Source organism: Megascapheus bottae, chromosome 12 (genome assembly GCF_031878675.1).
Source record: "Megascapheus bottae isolate mThoBot1 chromosome 12, mThoBot2.hap1, whole genome shotgun sequence".
Classification (NCBI taxonomy): domain Eukaryota; kingdom Metazoa; phylum Chordata; class Mammalia; order Rodentia; family Geomyidae; genus Megascapheus; species Megascapheus bottae.
In genome coordinates, this window is record NC_143520.1 from 39,360,262 (window position 1) to 39,380,228 (window position 19,967).

The 19,967-nt window shown below is 37.0% G+C and overlaps 1 protein-coding gene across 1 annotated transcript in view; it reads right to left on the reverse strand.

Moving 5' to 3' along the window:
- The window catches only part of Thsd7b (thrombospondin type 1 domain containing 7B), a 719,928-nt gene that overhangs the window by 477,030 nt on the left and 222,931 nt on the right, over positions 1-19,967 (reverse strand). Inside the window, exon 5 of the mRNA XM_090343132.1 lies at positions 10,356-10,511. Coding sequence (XP_090199258.1) covers positions 10,356-10,511 — 156 coding nt within the window. The remainder of the gene's footprint in view (positions 1-10,355; positions 10,512-19,967) is intronic.

Here is a 19,967-nt window from a genome sequence, read left to right on the forward strand (position 1 = left end):
CAACACTGATATTTCCACATCATTCTTTTTTTGTAATATACTATCTGTATAGATCTCACTCCCTACAATGACTAGACATGGATTCCTAATCTGTTTGGTTTTTTATTTTTATTTTACCAGTCCTGGCACTTGAACTGAGGCCTGGGAATTGTCCTTGGGCTTTATCAAGGCCTAGAGCTCTGACACTTGAGCCACAATACCACTTCTGACTTTTTTCTATGTGTATGTGTTACTGAGGAATCAAACCCAGTCTTTGTGCATGCTGGCCAAACACTCCACCACTAGTCTAAACTTGCAGCCTCCTAATCTTTTTTATTGTATTTTTATGTATAATGGGATGAATGCCTCAAATTAGGACAGAATAGTGGGTTAATTTCTGGGCTTCAGTTCTATTCCATTGTCCCTCAGGCCTGTTCTATGAATGGATCAAGAAAATGTGGTATATATGCCCAATGTATTTCAAGGCTGCCATCAGAAAGGATGGCATCTCCACATTCGTGAGGAAATGGAAAGACTTTGAAAAAAATATTAAGTGAAGTAAGCCAGACTCAAAGAAACATTGGCTTCATGGATTCCCTCATTGTAACAATTAATATATATCTGGGATATTCCTAGCAGAGGATCACAATAGTTCAATAGCTATGTACAAATGATCATATAGGATGATGCTAAATGATATGAAATCCAGGATATGGAAGCAAGAGGTTTTTCATTGTGGTTATTTTTTTTCATGTACAATGTGAAGTTTTCTTTTTCTTTTATTCCTTTCCCCTATAGTTTATCCCCTGTTGTCACTGTACATGGTTTTGGTACCCAGTTATTGTACAGACATTTATTGGAATTAGGGAAGGACAAGGGAAGATCAAAATCATGAGATAAAGGACAAAGGATGAACCAATGTAACCGTGTTAATCACATGAAAATATACTGGAAATGAAACTTTACAACTTTGGGGGAAAAGTGGGAGTAAAAAATGGGAGGGGTAACAATGTTTGAGAAGAAATGTACTCATTCCTTTACCCATGTAACTGTCACCCCTCTGTACATCACCCTGACAATAAAATTAAACTAAAATAATGACATTCTGAAAAGCAACAACAACAATGAAGTTACCTAAAAAGAAATGACTGAGAAATCAGTCTAAAATTCTTTAGCTTGGATTTTTCAACCCTCTGGCCCTCATGGTATATAGCTTTTAGTAGTTATAGCTTTCTTCCTTGGAGCTCATATTTTCTCCCATTGTTTAGATTTCAAATTCAGTCAGCCACTTTAATTACCTGTTAATTTTTTTATTAATCCAATCTGTTTCATATATAACATCTTAAAAAGTCATCATTAACTTATTGCCTGGGGTAAATAAGTAAAATAAGAGGTAGATTGCCCCACCACTTTTCCCACAAAGGAAGGAAGGAGGATAGGCTAGGAGGCAGGAGTGGAAACAAATTCAGGTCCATCCCTCTTACAATTATATCATCATTAGTAATAAGATGGAAAGGTGGTAAAGTTCAAAGTGTTATGGAAGAAAGAGGGGTTCTTCTTAAATATCACCACCAAGGAATCTAACATGAAATGGTCATAAGGTTTCAGAATACCACCAGTATCTAAGCTTACTTACAGTAGGTCAAGGCTGAGAATATAGAGAAATAGAGTGCTTTAATTGAATTTTCTTCTTCTTGGGAAATCCTCCCTATAAATGAGTCTAGCTACAGTGGGGAGATTGGATGAAATGGCAGAAAATGATAGCAGTGACTTTGATCAAGAAGCACTAGGGGACAAAACATGAGAGGGGGTATCAATGTGTGAGAAGTCCTGCACCTACTACCTGATGAATGTAACTTTAACCCCTCTATCCTAACAATAGAAAATAAAAAAATAAATTCCTGGAAAATGGAAAAAAAGGAAGCACTATATTCTTAGATGGATATGTAACTACCTGTACACCTTTGGAGATTCAGAACATTTAAGAAAAAGAAATTGAAGGAATCTTAGACTCTTAGAATCTTAGTCTCTTAGAATCTCACTTAAGAACCGGCTACCTGCTCGAACCCATGATGCAGCCAATGTTGACTCTAACCTCATGACACTGAAAATCAAAACTCAAAAAAGAAAAGGATGTCTGATTTTTTTATATCGTAGCTCTGAGGTTATATCATTAACCCAAACAAAATGTACCTAAAGGCTCAACACCCTCCTAGGGACACCATGAGGAGAGATGCCGGCGAGACACGGGACTCTGAACTAGACTTGAATGAACTAAAATCTACAATGATTTCCAAGTTTTGCTGCCTCACAACTAGAATATCCTCTGTTCTCCTAAAGTAACAGTACTGTGCTGTGTATTGGCTTATATTTTCACTTTCTTATCATTTGTATTTAAATAAAACATAATACAGATCCTCATGATTTACATGGTTTTACAACCAGCAAGAAGTAAAGCACCTACATAAATTTAATTTTCTCTTTTGAGGAATTATGGATATTGCATTGCTCATACTCTACAACATTGAGGAACATGTTCAGGTTTCCTCTATAAATCAATTGCATCCATCTATCCATGGATCTATAAATTGCATTGCTCAGTCAATAAATTATTTTCAGTTTTCATTTGTGCTGCCCTTGTCAAAACTAACTGGGATCCAGTCACATCATAAGCTGAGAATAAAACAAAAATCTTGGACTATTGTTAGTACTTATACACATTGGCATTTATGCCTACAAGTAGACATTAGACATCCCCCAGGTTTTCTGTTCTAAAAGCAATACAGCAACTAAGCTCACTAAAGCTAAGTCTGCCAAACACTCGCTTTCTTGTCTAAATTTCAATTAAATAGGGCAATATCACCGATAAATATAAGTAGCTATGTATGGATCATCATTGTCTTTCGTGAGATTGCCACAGAAAAGAATGAAAATGTATATCTATTCTTCAGAGAGCACATAATCCAACAAGTAAAATGGTATATAAAGTAAGCTTCCACAGGAAAAGTAGGACAGTCACTTTACTTATATTACCATAAATTTCCTCAAAAATATATTACAAATTACTGTCCCCAGTTTATATATGTGAAAGCTAAAGCTAGATTGTGTTTTATTACTTTCCTTTATTGCTATTCTTTATTATAGATTATGTGAATAAATATGAAATGAATCAGAGTTTTTTTCCACTTTCCAAGTTAACTCTTGTAAATGTTGTAGTTTAGCCGCACCTCATAAAATAAACCCAAAACATAGCATTATTTCTCTCTTAAACTAAAAGTAGACAGATGTGAAAATGGAATTTTAGGCTCTAAATAGAAAAATTATCACCATCATTTCCTGATCATAGATTCAGTTCACCTTCACTGAAATTAATATTTTTTCCCACTAGCTCAATACTTTTGGTGTTATATATAATTCTACTGAAAATCCTTACAAAGGAATGAGTACAGTACTGAGCTGAAGAATATAAGGAGAAGATGGCAGAAGAAAGGTCAATTCATTTTAAGAAAACAAAAACTAAATGAGATTCAGGAGGGTGTATCGGATCCAAGGACTGAAATTCTACTGTGCTACTGGATCAGAAGCATCCATGTGAACTTCCACAGGGAGATCTATGAATACCACTGTGTCTCTATGTTGCCACCACAGAGACAGGCTTGAAGAAATAACCAGCAGATTAAACAAAGATCACAGAAGCCTATGGCACCTTAAGCATTTCATTTGCTTTTTGTCTTGGAGAAATGTTGGATAACAACTTAGACTCAGAGAACTGAGCAGAATGGGTAAGAGATTCGTCTCTTTATACATCACCCACAACGCCTACAGGAGCTGTTATTTGTTCTCAGCCTTTGGTGAGTTTGGAAAATAAAAAGCAGAAGAAACATGAATAGGGGGATGCCTTCCTGATAATGCTCCATGCTTACAGTAAGAAATGGCACAGTACATAGCAGTGCCAAGACACAATGACATAAAAAATAAGAAAGAAAGAATCTTGGGCCAGGAGTTTGGCCTAGTGGTTAAAGTGCTTGCCTAGCATGCATGAAGACCCGGGTTCGATTCCTTGGTTCCACATATGTAGAAAAAGCTGGAAGTGGTGCTGAGGCTCAAGTGGTAGAGCTCTAGCCTTGAGAAAGTCCAAGGACAGTGCTCAGACCCTGAGTTCAACCCAGGACTGGCAAAAAAAAAAAAACAAAAAAAAAAGAAAGAAGAATTATTGATAATAATATGTAAAAGTATCTTATAAACTCATTAGCAATGAAGCCTTTTTAGGGGACAAAATTGAATTTTTCTCCATTATTATTATACAAGATCTACGTATAAGAGGAAATTTTATATGAACTCCTGTAGTTAGCTAAATTAATATTGTTTCAGAACATCAAAGGCAGTCAAAACAGTCATAGTTTCTTGGCTACAAAATATCCTTTCTTGTGAAAATTGGGGAGATTTTTGGAACTATGATTGAAAAGGATATTAGATTGGCAGACATGAAAAACTGTGACCACATAGGCAGAAAGATAGTTTTGGGGATGTCATGTAGAAAAATCTCCCTCAAATTTTCTCCATATAAAGTTGCTTTCCTAGACTGTCTGCAAGGGATGTCAGATAAATCTATGACAATATATCAAGAACTTTTTTTAAATGTACCACATTCATGTAGTTATCCATCATCATTCTTCCCCACTAATTCTTTTTCATACTTCTCTAATTATAATGCTACAGGAGTACCTCTAAGATAAAGCAATAGAGAATCAGACATGATGCAATTTATAATTCCTCTGAAAGGGGCACTAGCTTCAATTGACAAGCACCAACCTACAGAGATCTGCCTTGTCTGTCAGTCATGGGTCTGATGGAAGGGTTCAAAGCCTGTGAACACCAGCTGATTTTCTAATGCACACTGAATAGCTGACAGCCACAAAGCTTAAATGTTGCCTGACTGAAGGGTGCTGACTGAAAATAGTAGTTATTCAAAGATAATTTCTATAAAAACTAATTTCTTCTAGTAGGTAATAAAACACTTCCTACATAATGGAGAAGTAATAAACCTTTTCACTCTATATAGCTTGTGTGTATGTGAACAAAAAGAAACTACCAAAGCATGATGTCTGGAGAAAAGACATGAGGAGAGTAAGTTTCCAACTTTCCACTTTTATTTTGTTGTTGGTTTTTCCCTCAGATCATGCCTACTTTCTTTCTCCTTTTTCTCTTTGTATATTCATGTGTATGTAGCTGTAATTGTAAACATGTGTATATTTGTGTGGGGGGGGAGTGTGTGTACATGGACACTAATCCTGGCCTTGAACTCAGGACCTAGGTATTGTCTCTGAGTTTTGCTCAAGGTTAGTGTTCTATTATTTAAGCCACAGCTCCACACCCATGAATTTTTGGATTGTTTATAGATTGTTTATGCCTTATCTAACTTTCTTACCCAGATCGCTTTGCACTGGGACTAAGAGCTCAGCCTCCTCAATAGCTAGGATTATAGCCATTAGCCACCAATGCCCAGATATAGAATTTCTTTCATAATTAATATACTACAAGCAATATTTTATTTATATATTTAAAATATTATATATATATCACATATACATAAATGACCACAAAATTTTCAGAAACATATGCATATCTTGAATTTTTGCTAGTTAAGTTTACTGGTATTCATCAGAAGAGTGAATTCAAATATAAAGCTAAACACCCCACTGATGTTCCAGAGTTTTCCAATGTTCAATGCAGCAGCCTACATGCCCTAGAGTACAGCTTCTCTGTAATCTATATGACATTTAATCTGTGCTATTCAGTAATTCTGGAAGAATCCATGTCGGTATCATGCAACAGGAACTGAATGGAAAATGTGAGTCTCAGAACTCATCTTTACCAATCCATAGAAATAAAACACACTCAGTCTCCTTGTAGACACAACATTGTTTCCCTAGAAGAAAAACTCTATTCTTTGCCCAAGAGGGATAATAAGAAGGTAGCCTAGGTAGGTTTTAAGAAGATCTTACAAAACAAAATTCTTTCTGTTTTAATGAAATACTTTGAAAGTAGAAAATTCTCAGCCTTGAACAACAACAATAAAGACTCACAGTGTCTCCTGAATGTTATTTCTTTTTGGAGAATGTGTTGGAGCCTATGAAACAGAGTCTGATCCTACTCAATTCTAACATGGTATGAAATACTGTGGGACCCTGGACTTTGCCCTGCCTTCCCTTCATTTATCAGCTATATGATCTTACAAAGTTTTTTCATTGGGCTTACAACAATGTGAATTGAATTTCTGTCAATAATAATCAAAAGTGTCCTCAATAATATTAGAGCACAATTGGTATGAATTCTATAGTTTTGAATGTAAAGGAAAGTGCCATTCTAAGCTGTAAAACAATATCTAGGATAGTGGTCCTGGCAAAGTTGGCAGGGGAGCCTTGACCCAGCTTCCCAGAGTGGCTATAGCAAGACAGGCAATGACGCAATGAAGAATGGGTTCCAAGAGCATGCAAGTGAACTGTGGGAGTCTAATGTATAACTACAAGAGACTTAAGGAGGCCTGCTATATGTGTGGACCACAGAGCTACCAACTGTTTCTATTAGTATGAATGAAATGTGTTTGGATCTACACAATGATGCTTTATGGGAGCAGTCTGCTTATATGTCAAAGTAAAGAGAAGCAAGAGCTCCCTGCCTCTGTTCTCTTGAGACACAAATTGTTATGATTTGAGCTGTAGATATATTTTAGATATGAGGCCTTTGTCTGTTGTATGGTTAGTGAAGATCTTCTCCCACTGTGGGCTTTTTATTTAACTTGCTAGCTATCTACTTTGCCATACAGAAGCTCTGCAATTTAATGCAGTCCCATTTTTCCAAACTTTTTTAATTTGTTGTGTTTCTGGATCTTTACTAAGAAAGTTTCGCCTCGTGCCTAGGAGGCCTAGTGTATCTCATATTCCTTCTTGAAAAGTTTTTAGGGTGTCTGCTTTTACCTCAAGGGATTTGATCTATTTGGTGCAGGGTGACATAGAAGCATCTAGCTGTAGCTTTCTGCAGGTGCTTAACCAGTTCTGACAGCACCTCTACAGCTCAAAAAATTGAATCTCTCCAAAACAAATCTTCAAAGAAATAACCATCCCATTAAGAGATGGGCCAAAGACCTAAAGACACACTTCTTTGAAGAAGACATAAGAATGGCCTATAGACACATGAGGAATTGCTCCACAACTCTGGCCATAAAAGAAATGCAAATCATTTGGGTTAGAATGGCCATGAACAAGAAATCCAGTAACAACAGATGCTGGCAGGGATGTGGCCAGGAGGGATCACTACTACACTGTTGGTGGAAGTACAAACTTGTTCGACCACTATGGAAAGCAGTTTGGGGGTTCCTCAAAAGACTAAACATATTGCTCCACTATGAACCAATAATTCCACTCCTTGGCATATACTCAAATTTCCAGAAACAAGGATATACTAAATCCACTAGCACAACAAAGTTCATTGCAGCACTATTTGCCATAGCAAAGATATGGAACCAACCCAGGTGCCCCTCAATAGATGATTGTATCACTAAGATGTAGTATTTATACACAATGGAATTCTATGCTGCCATCAGAAAGCACGACATCACTCCATTTGTAAGGAAATGTAACAACTTGGAAAAAATCATATAAAGTACAGTAAGCCAGACCCAAAGGAACACAGGCTCAATGGTTTCAATCATTTGTAATAATTAGTACAAACCGAGGACTCTCCTAGCAGAGGATTACAATAACTCAAATCCTGGATACATAGGCCGTATAGGCTGAGGCCAAATGAATGGGCCTCCAGGACATGAAAACAAGAGCTTAATTATGAGTGATTTTTGTTGTTAATGTACTATGTTTTTTTTGTCTTTTCTTATATTGCCCTTTGTTACCTTGTGTGTGTGTGTGTGTATATATATATATATATATGTTTAATTGTTTATTTAAAATAGGAGAGAAAAAAGATTAGGGAGGGAATGGGGAAGGAAATGGTGACAGAAATATGAGAAGGGGTATAAATGTTTGTGAAGTAATGCACCTTCTATCTGGTCAATATAACTGTAACCCTTCTATACATTAAAAGAAAAGAAAATGAAAAAAATGTAATGATTTGATCAAAGACTACAAATTCACGTTTTCCTGTCCAAAAATGAATGCTTATGTTCCTCTTCTGCCTTAGGACAAGAATTATAGTAAAGTGTAAAGTCTACGTACATGAGCTGTGTGTGTGCATATGTGTGCTTGTAAGCAATCCAAAGAAGATGATACGTAGATTTTTCAAATGGATGCATTGAGTTATGTATAGGCCCATGGATGCTGGGACTGGAGCTGTGAGCTTTCCCCTCTCTTTCTGTGAATGTAATTAGGAGACAGCCAGCTAATATTACCTAACTTCTAACTTAACATACTTGGATCTAATTTCTCTTTTAAAGTATGTCTTCATAGCATTTAGCTACAAGGGAATACAATATCAATAGAAATTAACACATCAGTAAATGAAAAGGCAAACTGTTTTTAGAAACAAATTCTTCAGGGTGGTGATGTGAATTTTAATCAGAAACTGAGGCCCATAAAGGCAAGTCAGCCTCCCAAAATGTTAAGATATCACTTTCAACCAGAGAATAACATTAAAAAATTAGCATTACACATGATGTCCTTTTAGGCTCTAAAATCAAATATCAAATAGCATAAAATCAATATCAAATGTTTATAATGTATATACAGTATATACTGTAATATATGTATACACATATATATAAACTTTTGATGTTATAGATGTGCATGTATATGTGTATATATGTATGTACATATATGTACATATATATATATTTACTTGAATGTATTCACTCCACTGCAACCCTAACCAAAAAATGAAATCAAGTTCAGTTTCTCTGCTTTACAGATATGTGTTCAATTTCTTCCCTAAAGACTGAGTGCTAAATAATGACCAAGAATCACAACAAATCAGAGAAAGGCTGGATAAGTGGGACTGCATTAAACTGCAGAGCTTTTGTATGGCAAAGGACATAGCTAGTAAACTAATCAGGAAGCCTACAGAGTGGGAGAAGATCTTCACCAACCAAACAACGGACAAAGGCCTCATATCTAAAATATATCAACAACTCAAAAAATTGAATCACTCCAAAACTAACCTCCAAAGTAACAACCATCCCATTAAAAAAATGGGCCAAAGACTTAAAGGGAGTCTTCTCTGAAGAAGAAACAAAAATGGCCTATAGACACATGAAGAAATGCTCAACATCTCTGGTCATAAAAGAAATGCAAATCAAAACAACTCTAAGATTCCACCTCACTCCAGTTAGAATGGCCAGGATCAGGAAAACGAATGACAACAGATGCTGGAGGGGATGTGGCCAGGAGGGATCACTACTACACTGTTGGTGGGAGTGCAAACTCATTCAACCACTATGGAAAGCAGTGTGGCAGTGCCTCAAAAGGCTAAACATAGAACTGCCCTATGACCCAGCAATCCCACTACTTGGCATTTACCCAAACATTCAGAAACAAGGACATACTAAACCCACTAGCACAACAGTGTTCATTGCAGCACTATTCACCATAGCAAAGATATGAAACCAACCTAGATGTCCCTCAGTTGATGAGTGGATCAACAAGTTGTAGTATTTGTACACAATGGAATTCTATGCTGCTGTCAGAAAGAATGACATTGCCCCATTTGTTAGGAAATGGAAAGACTTAGAAAAAATCATATTAAGTGAAGTAAGCCAGACTCAAAGGAACTTAGGCTCAATGGTTTCCCTCATTCGTCATAATCAGTAGAAACCTTGGGCTCTACTAGCAGAGATTTGCAATAGAGCAAAATCTTGATACATAAGGCCATATAATGTGAAGCTAATTGAAAGGGCCTCCAGGATATTGAAACAAAAGCCATATAATGAATGATTGTTGTCCTTAATGTACTATGTTGTCTCTCATCTCCTTTGCTGTCCCTTGGTTATCTCATGTTGGTATAGTATCTCACTTTGTTATCTGATATATTGAATTTATTTGTATTTGGATATTTGAAATTTGATAGGGAAGGGGGGAAAACCAAGACGGGTGGGGGGTGTGGGGGGGGGAGGGAAATGGGTACCAAGACATGTGAAAGGGTATCAATGTATGTGAATTAATGCACCTTCTATCTGGCAAATATCATGTAACCCTTTTGCTAATTACAATAAAAAAAATTTTAAAAAAAGACTGAGTGCTACTAGACTAGAGGTGGTTGTCTACATTTTACAAACAAATGTTGTCTTAAGCAGGATTAGTAAGCTATTTAGCTAGCAGAATAAACACAGCACAGTAGAAATCCACAAAAATACATGTCAACAGAGCACTCACCTTTCCTTCCCTGGGGATCTTGGCAGTTCTCATAGGTGCACTGGCCCCAGGCCGACCAGGAAGAAACTATGCAATCAGTTGAACAAGGAACACTGCATAGCTGAGAGGCCAAGGGGGCAGGTCCAAAACATAGTGTGTTTTCTACAGGTCTAAGGACTGAAAGACAAAAAATAAAGGCCCAGGTCACATTCTTTGGACATCCTAGAATTGTTTCTAATTTCTTGTATATTATCTGCTTCACCACACCAGTTTTATGTCTACAGGATATATAAAAACAAAATATTAGCAATCTCTCAATATATTTAAACATACTTAGCTCCATGCTGTTAGCATTTGAGATGAAGCAAGGAAAAGAAGACAGTGACAAAGGGCTTGCACTTGATATTCCTCAATTGCAGAGCATTCCCTTGAAATCCAAGAGCACAGTAGAAATAACATAGATACAAATTATCCAGAGTGATGACTTAAAACAAAATTAAATAGCTTTGTGAAGTTTCAAGATGAGTCTGTCTTGACTATATAAATGACTGGGTTGGTACAAGGAAAAAATCAAAATTGAACCCCTGAGGTGAAGTGTTTAGCATAACCAATCTACTGCTGTGACTCCCCCGAGGGGTGGAGCTGGCAAAGACACAGAAGAAAAATAGTTCTTACAATAGATGAAAAATTGGGTTCTGTGGCTGTAGAACCAGCTACTGGAAATCAGTTTCATTACTGAGGCTTCCCAGGTGTGCAGGGATACCCCCTGAGGAAGGATAAAACTTTGAGCCTCCAGCTTTTTCTTCTGTGCAACTGTACCTGGACTGGATGTGGTAGACTGGTCAAGGCTGTGTATCTTCAAAATGCAGTAATCACCTGCCCCTCTGTCGGATTTATCTCACATCCCCACAAATGAAGGGGAAGGCAAAATTGTGACCTCTATGGACATGAGAGCATACTGCCTAGTTAGGGTTTGCAACAATGATATAGCAAATGGACTCTGAATTGCATATTCTTACACAGTGTGACTCCATGATGAGAAGGTTTGGGGATACTCCAGAGTTTTTGAGCAAATGTTTTCAACTCACAAGGTTGCATTTTATGCTTTGGCTCCTATTGTCTAAAGATTCCTTATATGTCATTCATATAAACATGGCAAATCCAAAATGGGTAAGAAATGGGAACTGGCCTGAGGGGATTGAGTAGTGAATCACACTCTCCCTGCTCCCTCAAATTTTTCATATGTGTTAGTCAACTGCGGTAAGGGCAGAAATCAACCACAATGCTGGACTGGTTGGATGGAGTAAGGAGAGCAAAATAACAAAACAATAGGAAAATAATAATATCGTTGTAAAAATAATGTGACTTGCTGTGGGGGGGGTGGGGTGGATTAACAAACAATGAGAAAGCTTATATAAATTGCTTATGCAAATGAAAGAGAACACAATAATGAACAGTAAGTTTTGTTTGCAATTAATTATTTTACAATTTACCAAAAGGATTTGACCTGACTTAAAATGAAAGGCAAGAACAAAGCAAGATCACCAATGCAAATGTTAAAATGCAGCATGCTACAGCCTCTTCAACAAGTGGTGCTGACAGGACTGGTTAAGCACCTGCAGAAAACTAAAGTTGGATCTTTCTTTGTCACCCTGCACTAGAATTAACTCCAAATGGAGGTAAAAGCCAACACACTGAAAACTTTACAAGAAGGAATAGGAGATACATTAGGCTTCCTTGGCACAGGTCGAAACTTTCTTAATAAGGACCAAGAATCACAACAAATCAGAGAAAGGCTGGATAAGTGGGACTGCATTAAACTGCAGAGCTTTTGTATGGCAAAGGACATAGCTAGTAAATTAATTAGGAAGCCTACAGAGTGGGAGAAGATCTGCACCAACCATACAACAGACAAAGGCCTCATATCTAAAATATATCAACAGCTCAAAAAAGTGAATCACTCCAAAACTAATCTCCAAAGTAACAACCATCCCATTAAAAGATGGGCCAAAGACTTAAAGAGAGTTTTCTCTGAAGAAGAAACAAAAATGGCCTATAGACACATGAAGAAATGCTCAACATCTCTGGTCATAAAAGAAATGCAAATCAAAACAACTCTAAGATTCCACCTCACTCCAGTTAGAATGGCCAAGATCAAAAAAACTAATAACAACAGATGCTGGAGGAGATGTAGCCAGGAGGGATCACTACTACACTGTTGGTGGGAGTGCAAACTCATTCAACCACTATGGAAAGCAGTATGGCAGTTCCTCAAAAGACTAAACATAGAGCTCCCCTATGACCCAGCAATTCTACTACTAGGCATTTACCCAATTGTCCAGAAACAAGGACATACTAAACCCACTACCACAACAATGTTCACTGCAGCACTATTTACAATAGCAAAGATATGGAACCAACCCAGATGTCCCTCAGTTGATGAGTGGATCAACAAGATGTGGTATTTATACACAATGGACTTCTATGCGGCTGTCAGAAAGAATGGCATCACCCCATTTGTTAGGAAATGGAAAGACTTAGAGAAAATCATATTAAAGTGAAGTAAGCCAGACTCAAAGGAACATAGGCTCAATGGTTTCCCTCATTTGTCATAATCAGTAGAAACCTTGGGCTCTCCTAGCAGAGATTTGCAATAGAGCAAAACCTAGATACATAAGGCCATAGAATATGATGCTAAATGAAAGGACCTCTAGGATATAGAAACAAAAGCCATATAATGAGTGATTGTTGTCCTTAATGTGTTATGTTATTTCTCATCTCTTTTGCTGTCCCTTCGTTATCTCATATTGTTACAGTATCTCACTTTGTTATCTGATATATTGGATATATTTGTATTTGGTTATTTGAAATTGGATAGGAAAGGGGGGAAAACAGGATGAGGAGTGGGGGGGAGGGAAGGAGGGACCAAAACATGAGAAAGGGTATAAATGTATGTGAATTAATGCATCTTCTATCTGGTGAATATAATGTAACCCTTCTATTAATTACAATAAAATATATGAAAAAATGCAGCATGCCATGTAGCAGGGACAGGAAAAGGACAGAAGAGGGACAAGGAAGAGAGAGGATTGCTTGTCAGGATGGAATGGAAAGAGGTGATAAAACAATGACCATGTTTTAAATAACTGCAATGAGCAGAAGTGAGGATGTAATATAAGACCAAGGATTCGTGGGTTCATAAAAGAACCTGAGGGATTGGGAAGATGTTCCTGATTGTTTTTCCAGGTGAAGAACACAAGCTGTACTTGATAGTCATCATTTATTCAGTAAATAAATAATGCACTCCTTCCAAACCACTGAGCATCCATCTTTGGGTGGTAACTTGTTTCCTCAGAGTTCTTAATCTAAATGAATAGGTCAAATAGCATAATGAGAGAGACAATAGAAAGAGCTATGTTGCAGCATTGCATGAGTAAAAAGGTACAAATTTGAATGTCTTATTCTGGAAATGTTGGGCTTATTCCCGAATCATGTTAGCATATGCTTTGGTAAACTCAAAGTGGTAACAAAGGAAGAAGGGCATGTCAACTGATAACGATATTAAACATTTATAATGTATACTATGCACATCTGAATATTATTTAGCCTGTGTAACATCTTTCAGTTATGTAGTGTAATTATTTCTGTGTATGCCGATATATGCATATGCGTGTGTGTGTGTGTGTGTGTGTGTGTGTGTGTGTGTGTGTGTGTGTCCTGGGGCTTGAACTCAGAGCCTAGTCACTATTCCTGAGGTTTTCTGATCAAGGTTAGCACTCTACCAGTTGGCCTACATTTCCACTGTTGGCTTTTGGTGGATAATTGGAAACAAGAGTCTCACAGACACTCCTTCCTGGACTGACTTCAGGCTACAGTGCTCAGATCTCAGCCTCGGAAACACTGGCTCAAACTGGGATTTTTTTATTGTTATTGTTGTTGTTATTCTTGGTTTTAAAATGAAGGAACTAAAATGTAGAAATGTTAATTTTCCATTTGTTTAGTTTGGGGGTGGCAGAGGCCTTGGTTTCAGGTAGTCTGGCTGTGGAGTCTGTGCCCTTTACAATATTACAAGATGGTATCATTAGTCATTTAGCTGACCACCTCTGCTCAGGGAGTAGAATGTACAGAATCCTTTCAGTGCCCTGAATGATTCCATTTCACCTCCATTTCTTGCTTATAGTTCTAAAGGGTAACTGGAATATGTGGGAATGCATTACTATAGCATAAAAACGAGCTTCCCAGAACAATCTAGACTCTTCCAATGCCCACCGAATAAGTCAATGCCTAAGCACAGCAGGACACAATACCTTCACTTCACCTTCAGTGTACAAAGGACAGGTACAATTGAGCATATAGCCCTTGGAATGGTTATCTGTGCTGGAGTTGGATTTTTTTTTTTCGGGGAGAAGGGGGGAAGGGCAGGACTGGATCATGATAAATCAGTCTTTTGCTTTTCCTTCCTATCTATCTACGAATAGGAAATATGTATTGTTCAACTGTGCATATACTATTGGGCTCAAAGTGGAAACTAGTGCACAGTGACATATTTCAACCCATGTGCTAATATTTCGATAGTTGATGAGAACATAAAATGGAGAAAAATCAGAGAAATTCTCCATTCCCTGAGTGTGTGTTCCAATGTAAGTTGGCACTATTTGTAGAGGAGTCCATGAGTTTCCATGAGGTAGGAGAGTTGTGCTCTGCTGGTCCCTTTCCCTTGTGCCATGGCTCTGTCCCTTCCATATCTCATACATGTCCTTGGCTGCATGGCTATCCACGCTGAAAATATCCCCAAACCTCTCGGTGGCAGCTATAATCTTTGCTGAGGCCAGGGCCTCCAGTAGAAACTATTCAATCCACCGGGGGGGGGGGGGGAGCACTTCCGGGTACCCAGAGGGCTCACAGTGAATCTTGCTTGGAGCTTCCAGAATATGTGCATAGGAAAGTCTTTCCAGTAGCAGTGCAGGTGGAGAGTGAGACATTCACGTTGAAACTGCATTTGTCAAGGACCCTGTGTCTATGAGGCATCACAAGTACTTGGCTTGTTTCTGGAACAGAGTTGAGGATTATTGGGGGATCTGGGGTTAAATTCCTTGAGAAATATTTAACTTTCAATTATTACACTGTTGGACAATGCTTCTAATAATACCCTTAAGATTTGAAAGTAGGAGATATACCATATGCTGGAAAAGGACATGGAGAGCCTTCCTTGGGGACTATAAAGTGACAAATGAGAGGCCCAGGAGTAGGGGGAAGGCCATTTGTCATATCTCCTCAGCACCTGCTTCTTTGATCGACAAAGGTTGCTAATCCATATCAATAAATTCCTCCAGTCCCTGGTGTCATGTCTGAAATGTTTAATTTAGGCACTGCATTGACGTGCATGGGTCAACCTATCTTTGTGCCAACCCTCACCACAGGTTACATTTGCTCTAAAAATAAATCATGCATAAGTCATAAAGCACTTACCAGCTTCAGAATGCTTTGGGAGCCATTCCCCTAAGAATGGCAAACATTTTTATACCTACTGACTGTTAGTGCTAGGAGGTAAGCTGGAGAGCTAATTCAATTTCATTAATCAAATTTCTTTGTAGAGAAAAACTGAATTACAAATAATTCCATTTTGTTCATTTTATGAGTCCCAAACAAAATACAATCTGAGATTTGTCTCAGAAAACAAACTGGCCTCTACTTATCTGAAGATTTCTTTCCACAAAATAAAGCATCAATTAGAATGGATGAGGTCATTTGGATCAAGGGTATTTTGTTTCTGAAGCACAGAAACCACAACAAGAGGTTGTCAGTGACAAAACAAACAAATCCAAGGGACCCAGGACTATAGCAGGCAGAATTTGGTTTACTACAATCTAAATTATTTCCTTCATAATTGCTACTGTACATCTCCAAACTTCAGTCCTGTCTCACTCAGGAGATAGTGAAACCCCAAATTTGCTCTGCTTAGAATGTCTGTTGACTTCTTTCTTTCCCATCGTTTGGGGATGTGAGATAGATACATTCCTTAGGCCATGTGAAGTTGGTGGTACACAGTTCATTCTATTAAGTCCTTATTTCTCCTAGCTCAAACTCCAGCATATGATGTCGGTGGTAAGAATCACTGCTTTTTCATTTACCTGAATTCTTTTCTCTGAAAAGATCCTTTGAAACAAGGAATAACTTGATGTAGTAACTCTATCTCTTCTAAACCAAGAATTCCTGCTCTAATCTACTGCCAGTTCAGTATAGGTCTAATATGTCTACTTTTTCTTCAGCTGAGTTTCTGACCACACCACCTCAAAGCTTTCTGCTATCTCTTCCCTGACTAAGAATCGGACTAGATTAGCAATTAGCCAAGGTCTGTCAGTTCCCTTAGGACTTCTCATAACCACAGAATAATAAAGACAGATCTCTAGTAACAGCATCTTTTTCATGCTAAGGAATATATTACCATATAGTAAGTGATTGTACCTAGGTAACATTTATTAACATTTTGGATATTTTGGTGCCTAATCTGGAGGCTTTCAATTGCAATATGAATGTTAAATTGATCTTCCATGCAAAAAAAATGTCCAAACCTAGTACTAATGACTGCAAACTTGTCTTAAATAATGAATGATGGACATGAACAGAACATAAACCAGCCTATGGGAAAATATATTAGAAAGGTGATATATCCAATACTAAAACTATATACTATTCTTAATTTTAGAAATGAGCAAAGTTCATGATTTTTCTTAAGGTGATTTTACATGTGCAAGCCAACTCAAACAAAATAAATTATAATTGAGCAGATAAAATGCTGATGGATCACCAGCAAGTGACTGACACTACAAAGAAAAATGAGTACTTTCACATTTTATTCCTTGAATTAAAACAAGCTCAAATACAAACTAATTCAAACAAACAAATGTTCACAAGGATTTATACTAAGAGGTTATCATTTTTCACTTTTACTGATGGGCATTCTTTAAGAGCTGCATATTATATGCCTTCAATTCCTCAAAGACAATGTTACCACAGACAGTAGTATTTAGTTGATTGTGAATAATATCTATGTGTTCTGTGTTAGTTTATAAGCAATGAATCAGATTTCCTTACAGTAAAATCTATTATAAAATTAGTTATAATTTTATTGTGTGTATTTGCCAGTACAAGGGATTGAATTTGGGGCTTTTTCACTTGGCTATCTCTCTACCACTTGATTCACACCTTCACTTCTGGCTTTTTAATGACTAATTTATTATGAAGATTGTCTTTAAGTAGTTGTACAAAGGAGCTGCCATCAAATGAACAGTTAATGAATACAATGCATCTTGATGAATGTCACCCTTTCATCATTCTCCATCCTTGCCAGTCTGGCCCCTCCTCTCAATCAAATTAGGCTTAAAAAATTATTATCCTAAAATTTGTATCCAGGGCCTGTGGATGATAGATAAGCATTCTACCACTATGCTATATTCCCATCACTTCAGTCTTTCACAATCCACCAAGTGCTTCAGGTAATTCTGTCATGGGATAATAGAGCTCAAATTTCCTTCATGAAAGAAAAGCAGGGGCCGGGAGTTTGGCCTAGTGATAAAGTGCTTGCCTAGCATGCACAAAGACCCAGGTTCAATTCCTTGGTACCACATACATAGAAAAAAGCCTGAAATGGTGCTGAGGCTCAAGTGGTAGAGCTCTACCCTTAAGAAAGTCCAAGGACAGTGCTCTGGCTCTGAGCTCAAGCCTAGGACTGGCAAAAAAAAAAAGAAAGGCAATATCAAGAAACCATATCAAGGAAATTCAAGTCATTATCAAGATAAATTAGGAAAATAGTCACAAGATATTAAATTTCCCAGCATTTTCAGAAAGCTAAAAGGAAGAAAATAACCATAATGTCACTTATTGGGAATCTCCAAACTTGGATTTTTGTAACTAAGCAAGCCTATGACAAATCTTTCTACTTTCTATTGATTTTTTTTCAAGGAATATTTGATTCTTCAAACAGCATTCACCTTCACAAAAAGTTAGAAAAAGAAGTTAAGTTCATTTTGATTTTCCAAATCAAATGCAGGCACTGTAACCAGCAAAGGAAATTTTCACTCTAGGACTTAAGACCTCTTGTTCCATGCGCTCTCCTAAAAGGAATGATAATAAAACCAGCAATTGCTCAAATTTAATTCCAAACTAATGAAAGAGCCTACTTATGGAAAAATTCTACTTTCAAAATGATGTTTTAGAAACAATATTACCTCTGACATATTCATTCAGGGATGCTCACTTGGCAGAAACACAATCTACCTACTGCTAAAATAAATAGGCCTCCTCTACAGACTGAAGGAATCAAATGGTTGAAGGAAAAGATAAACAATATTACAATTTTAACCATAAAGCCATTTTCCTTCAAGAAGCTTCATATATTATTTCAGCTGCTTTTTGCCACTGGGATTTGCAAAATAATGCATCATTCTTTTAACTTAGTGGGTAGAATGAAAACAAATCTGTCTTCTAGCACTTACAGTCAGCTTAAAGAATTAAATCACATCACATCCTATTATACCTAATAAAGCTTAATTTTAGCCATATTGTGACTCTCTTGGCAACATACTGTGTAATACAATTTGGCAGAAGTATGTGTATATGTGCAGAGGATTTAATATCTAAAAATAATTCCTGCAATTAGAAATAATTATGTGAAATTTGGACACATGTCAAAAAGTTTCTAAGTTTCATTCATTTCATATTGCCAATTAGAAAGACCTATTGACTAATAAATTTTACACTGCTACAAGTTATAACACTGTAGGCAAAGATGAGAAAACAATGTTCAGAATAAAAATTTTAGCCAGCTAAATGATGCATGCATGTAATTTAACAGTGCAATCAGTAGGCAATTACATAATTAAAAAAGAAATATAATATAGCATTAAGTCTTATATTTATTTCTACTATTGGCAATTATCACATACAGTTCTCATTTGAGAAGGATTTTCTGATCATTTCATAGACTCTTAGCTAAGCACTAAAAGAGTACTGTTGAGAAGATAGCAAAAAGAACTGCCCTAAGTGCCTTCTTTTATACTTTAAAGAGTTTAAAATGCTGTTACTGATAATAGAGAAGTGGGGGAGATAAATGAAGGACGAGGAAGTGGCCAGTCAAAGAGAAAAAGTGGAAACGCAAAGAGGTAGGTGAAAGCACATAGTTATCTTCTGAGATGTCAGGAATAGAAATATGCAATGTCAGGGAAAAACAGCTTTCAAGAGGGTTTTAGTCAAGGGTCCTCTTCATATTCAGCACTTTATAAGCTGGAATACATTTCCCAGAGAAACAATGACAAGAGCAAAATGAGAGTAAGTCTTCCCAGGAGTGACCACATTGCCTATTTGAGTTATGAATGTAAGTAATAATAGCTAATATGCACTGACAACTTACTTGGTACTAGGTAACTCAGTTAATGCTTGAACCCAGGTTCCCAGCTAATCTTTGAAGTTAACTCTGTGGGAAGAACAATTATGATTCCTATAACAGAATGAGATGAAACAGAATTAACTACTTGTGTAAAATAATACAAGTTACAAGTGACAACTCAGGCCCATGGTTCTTAACAGCCTGATTTATGATTTACTTTCAAAAAGTTGTTCAAATGAGTTGCCATT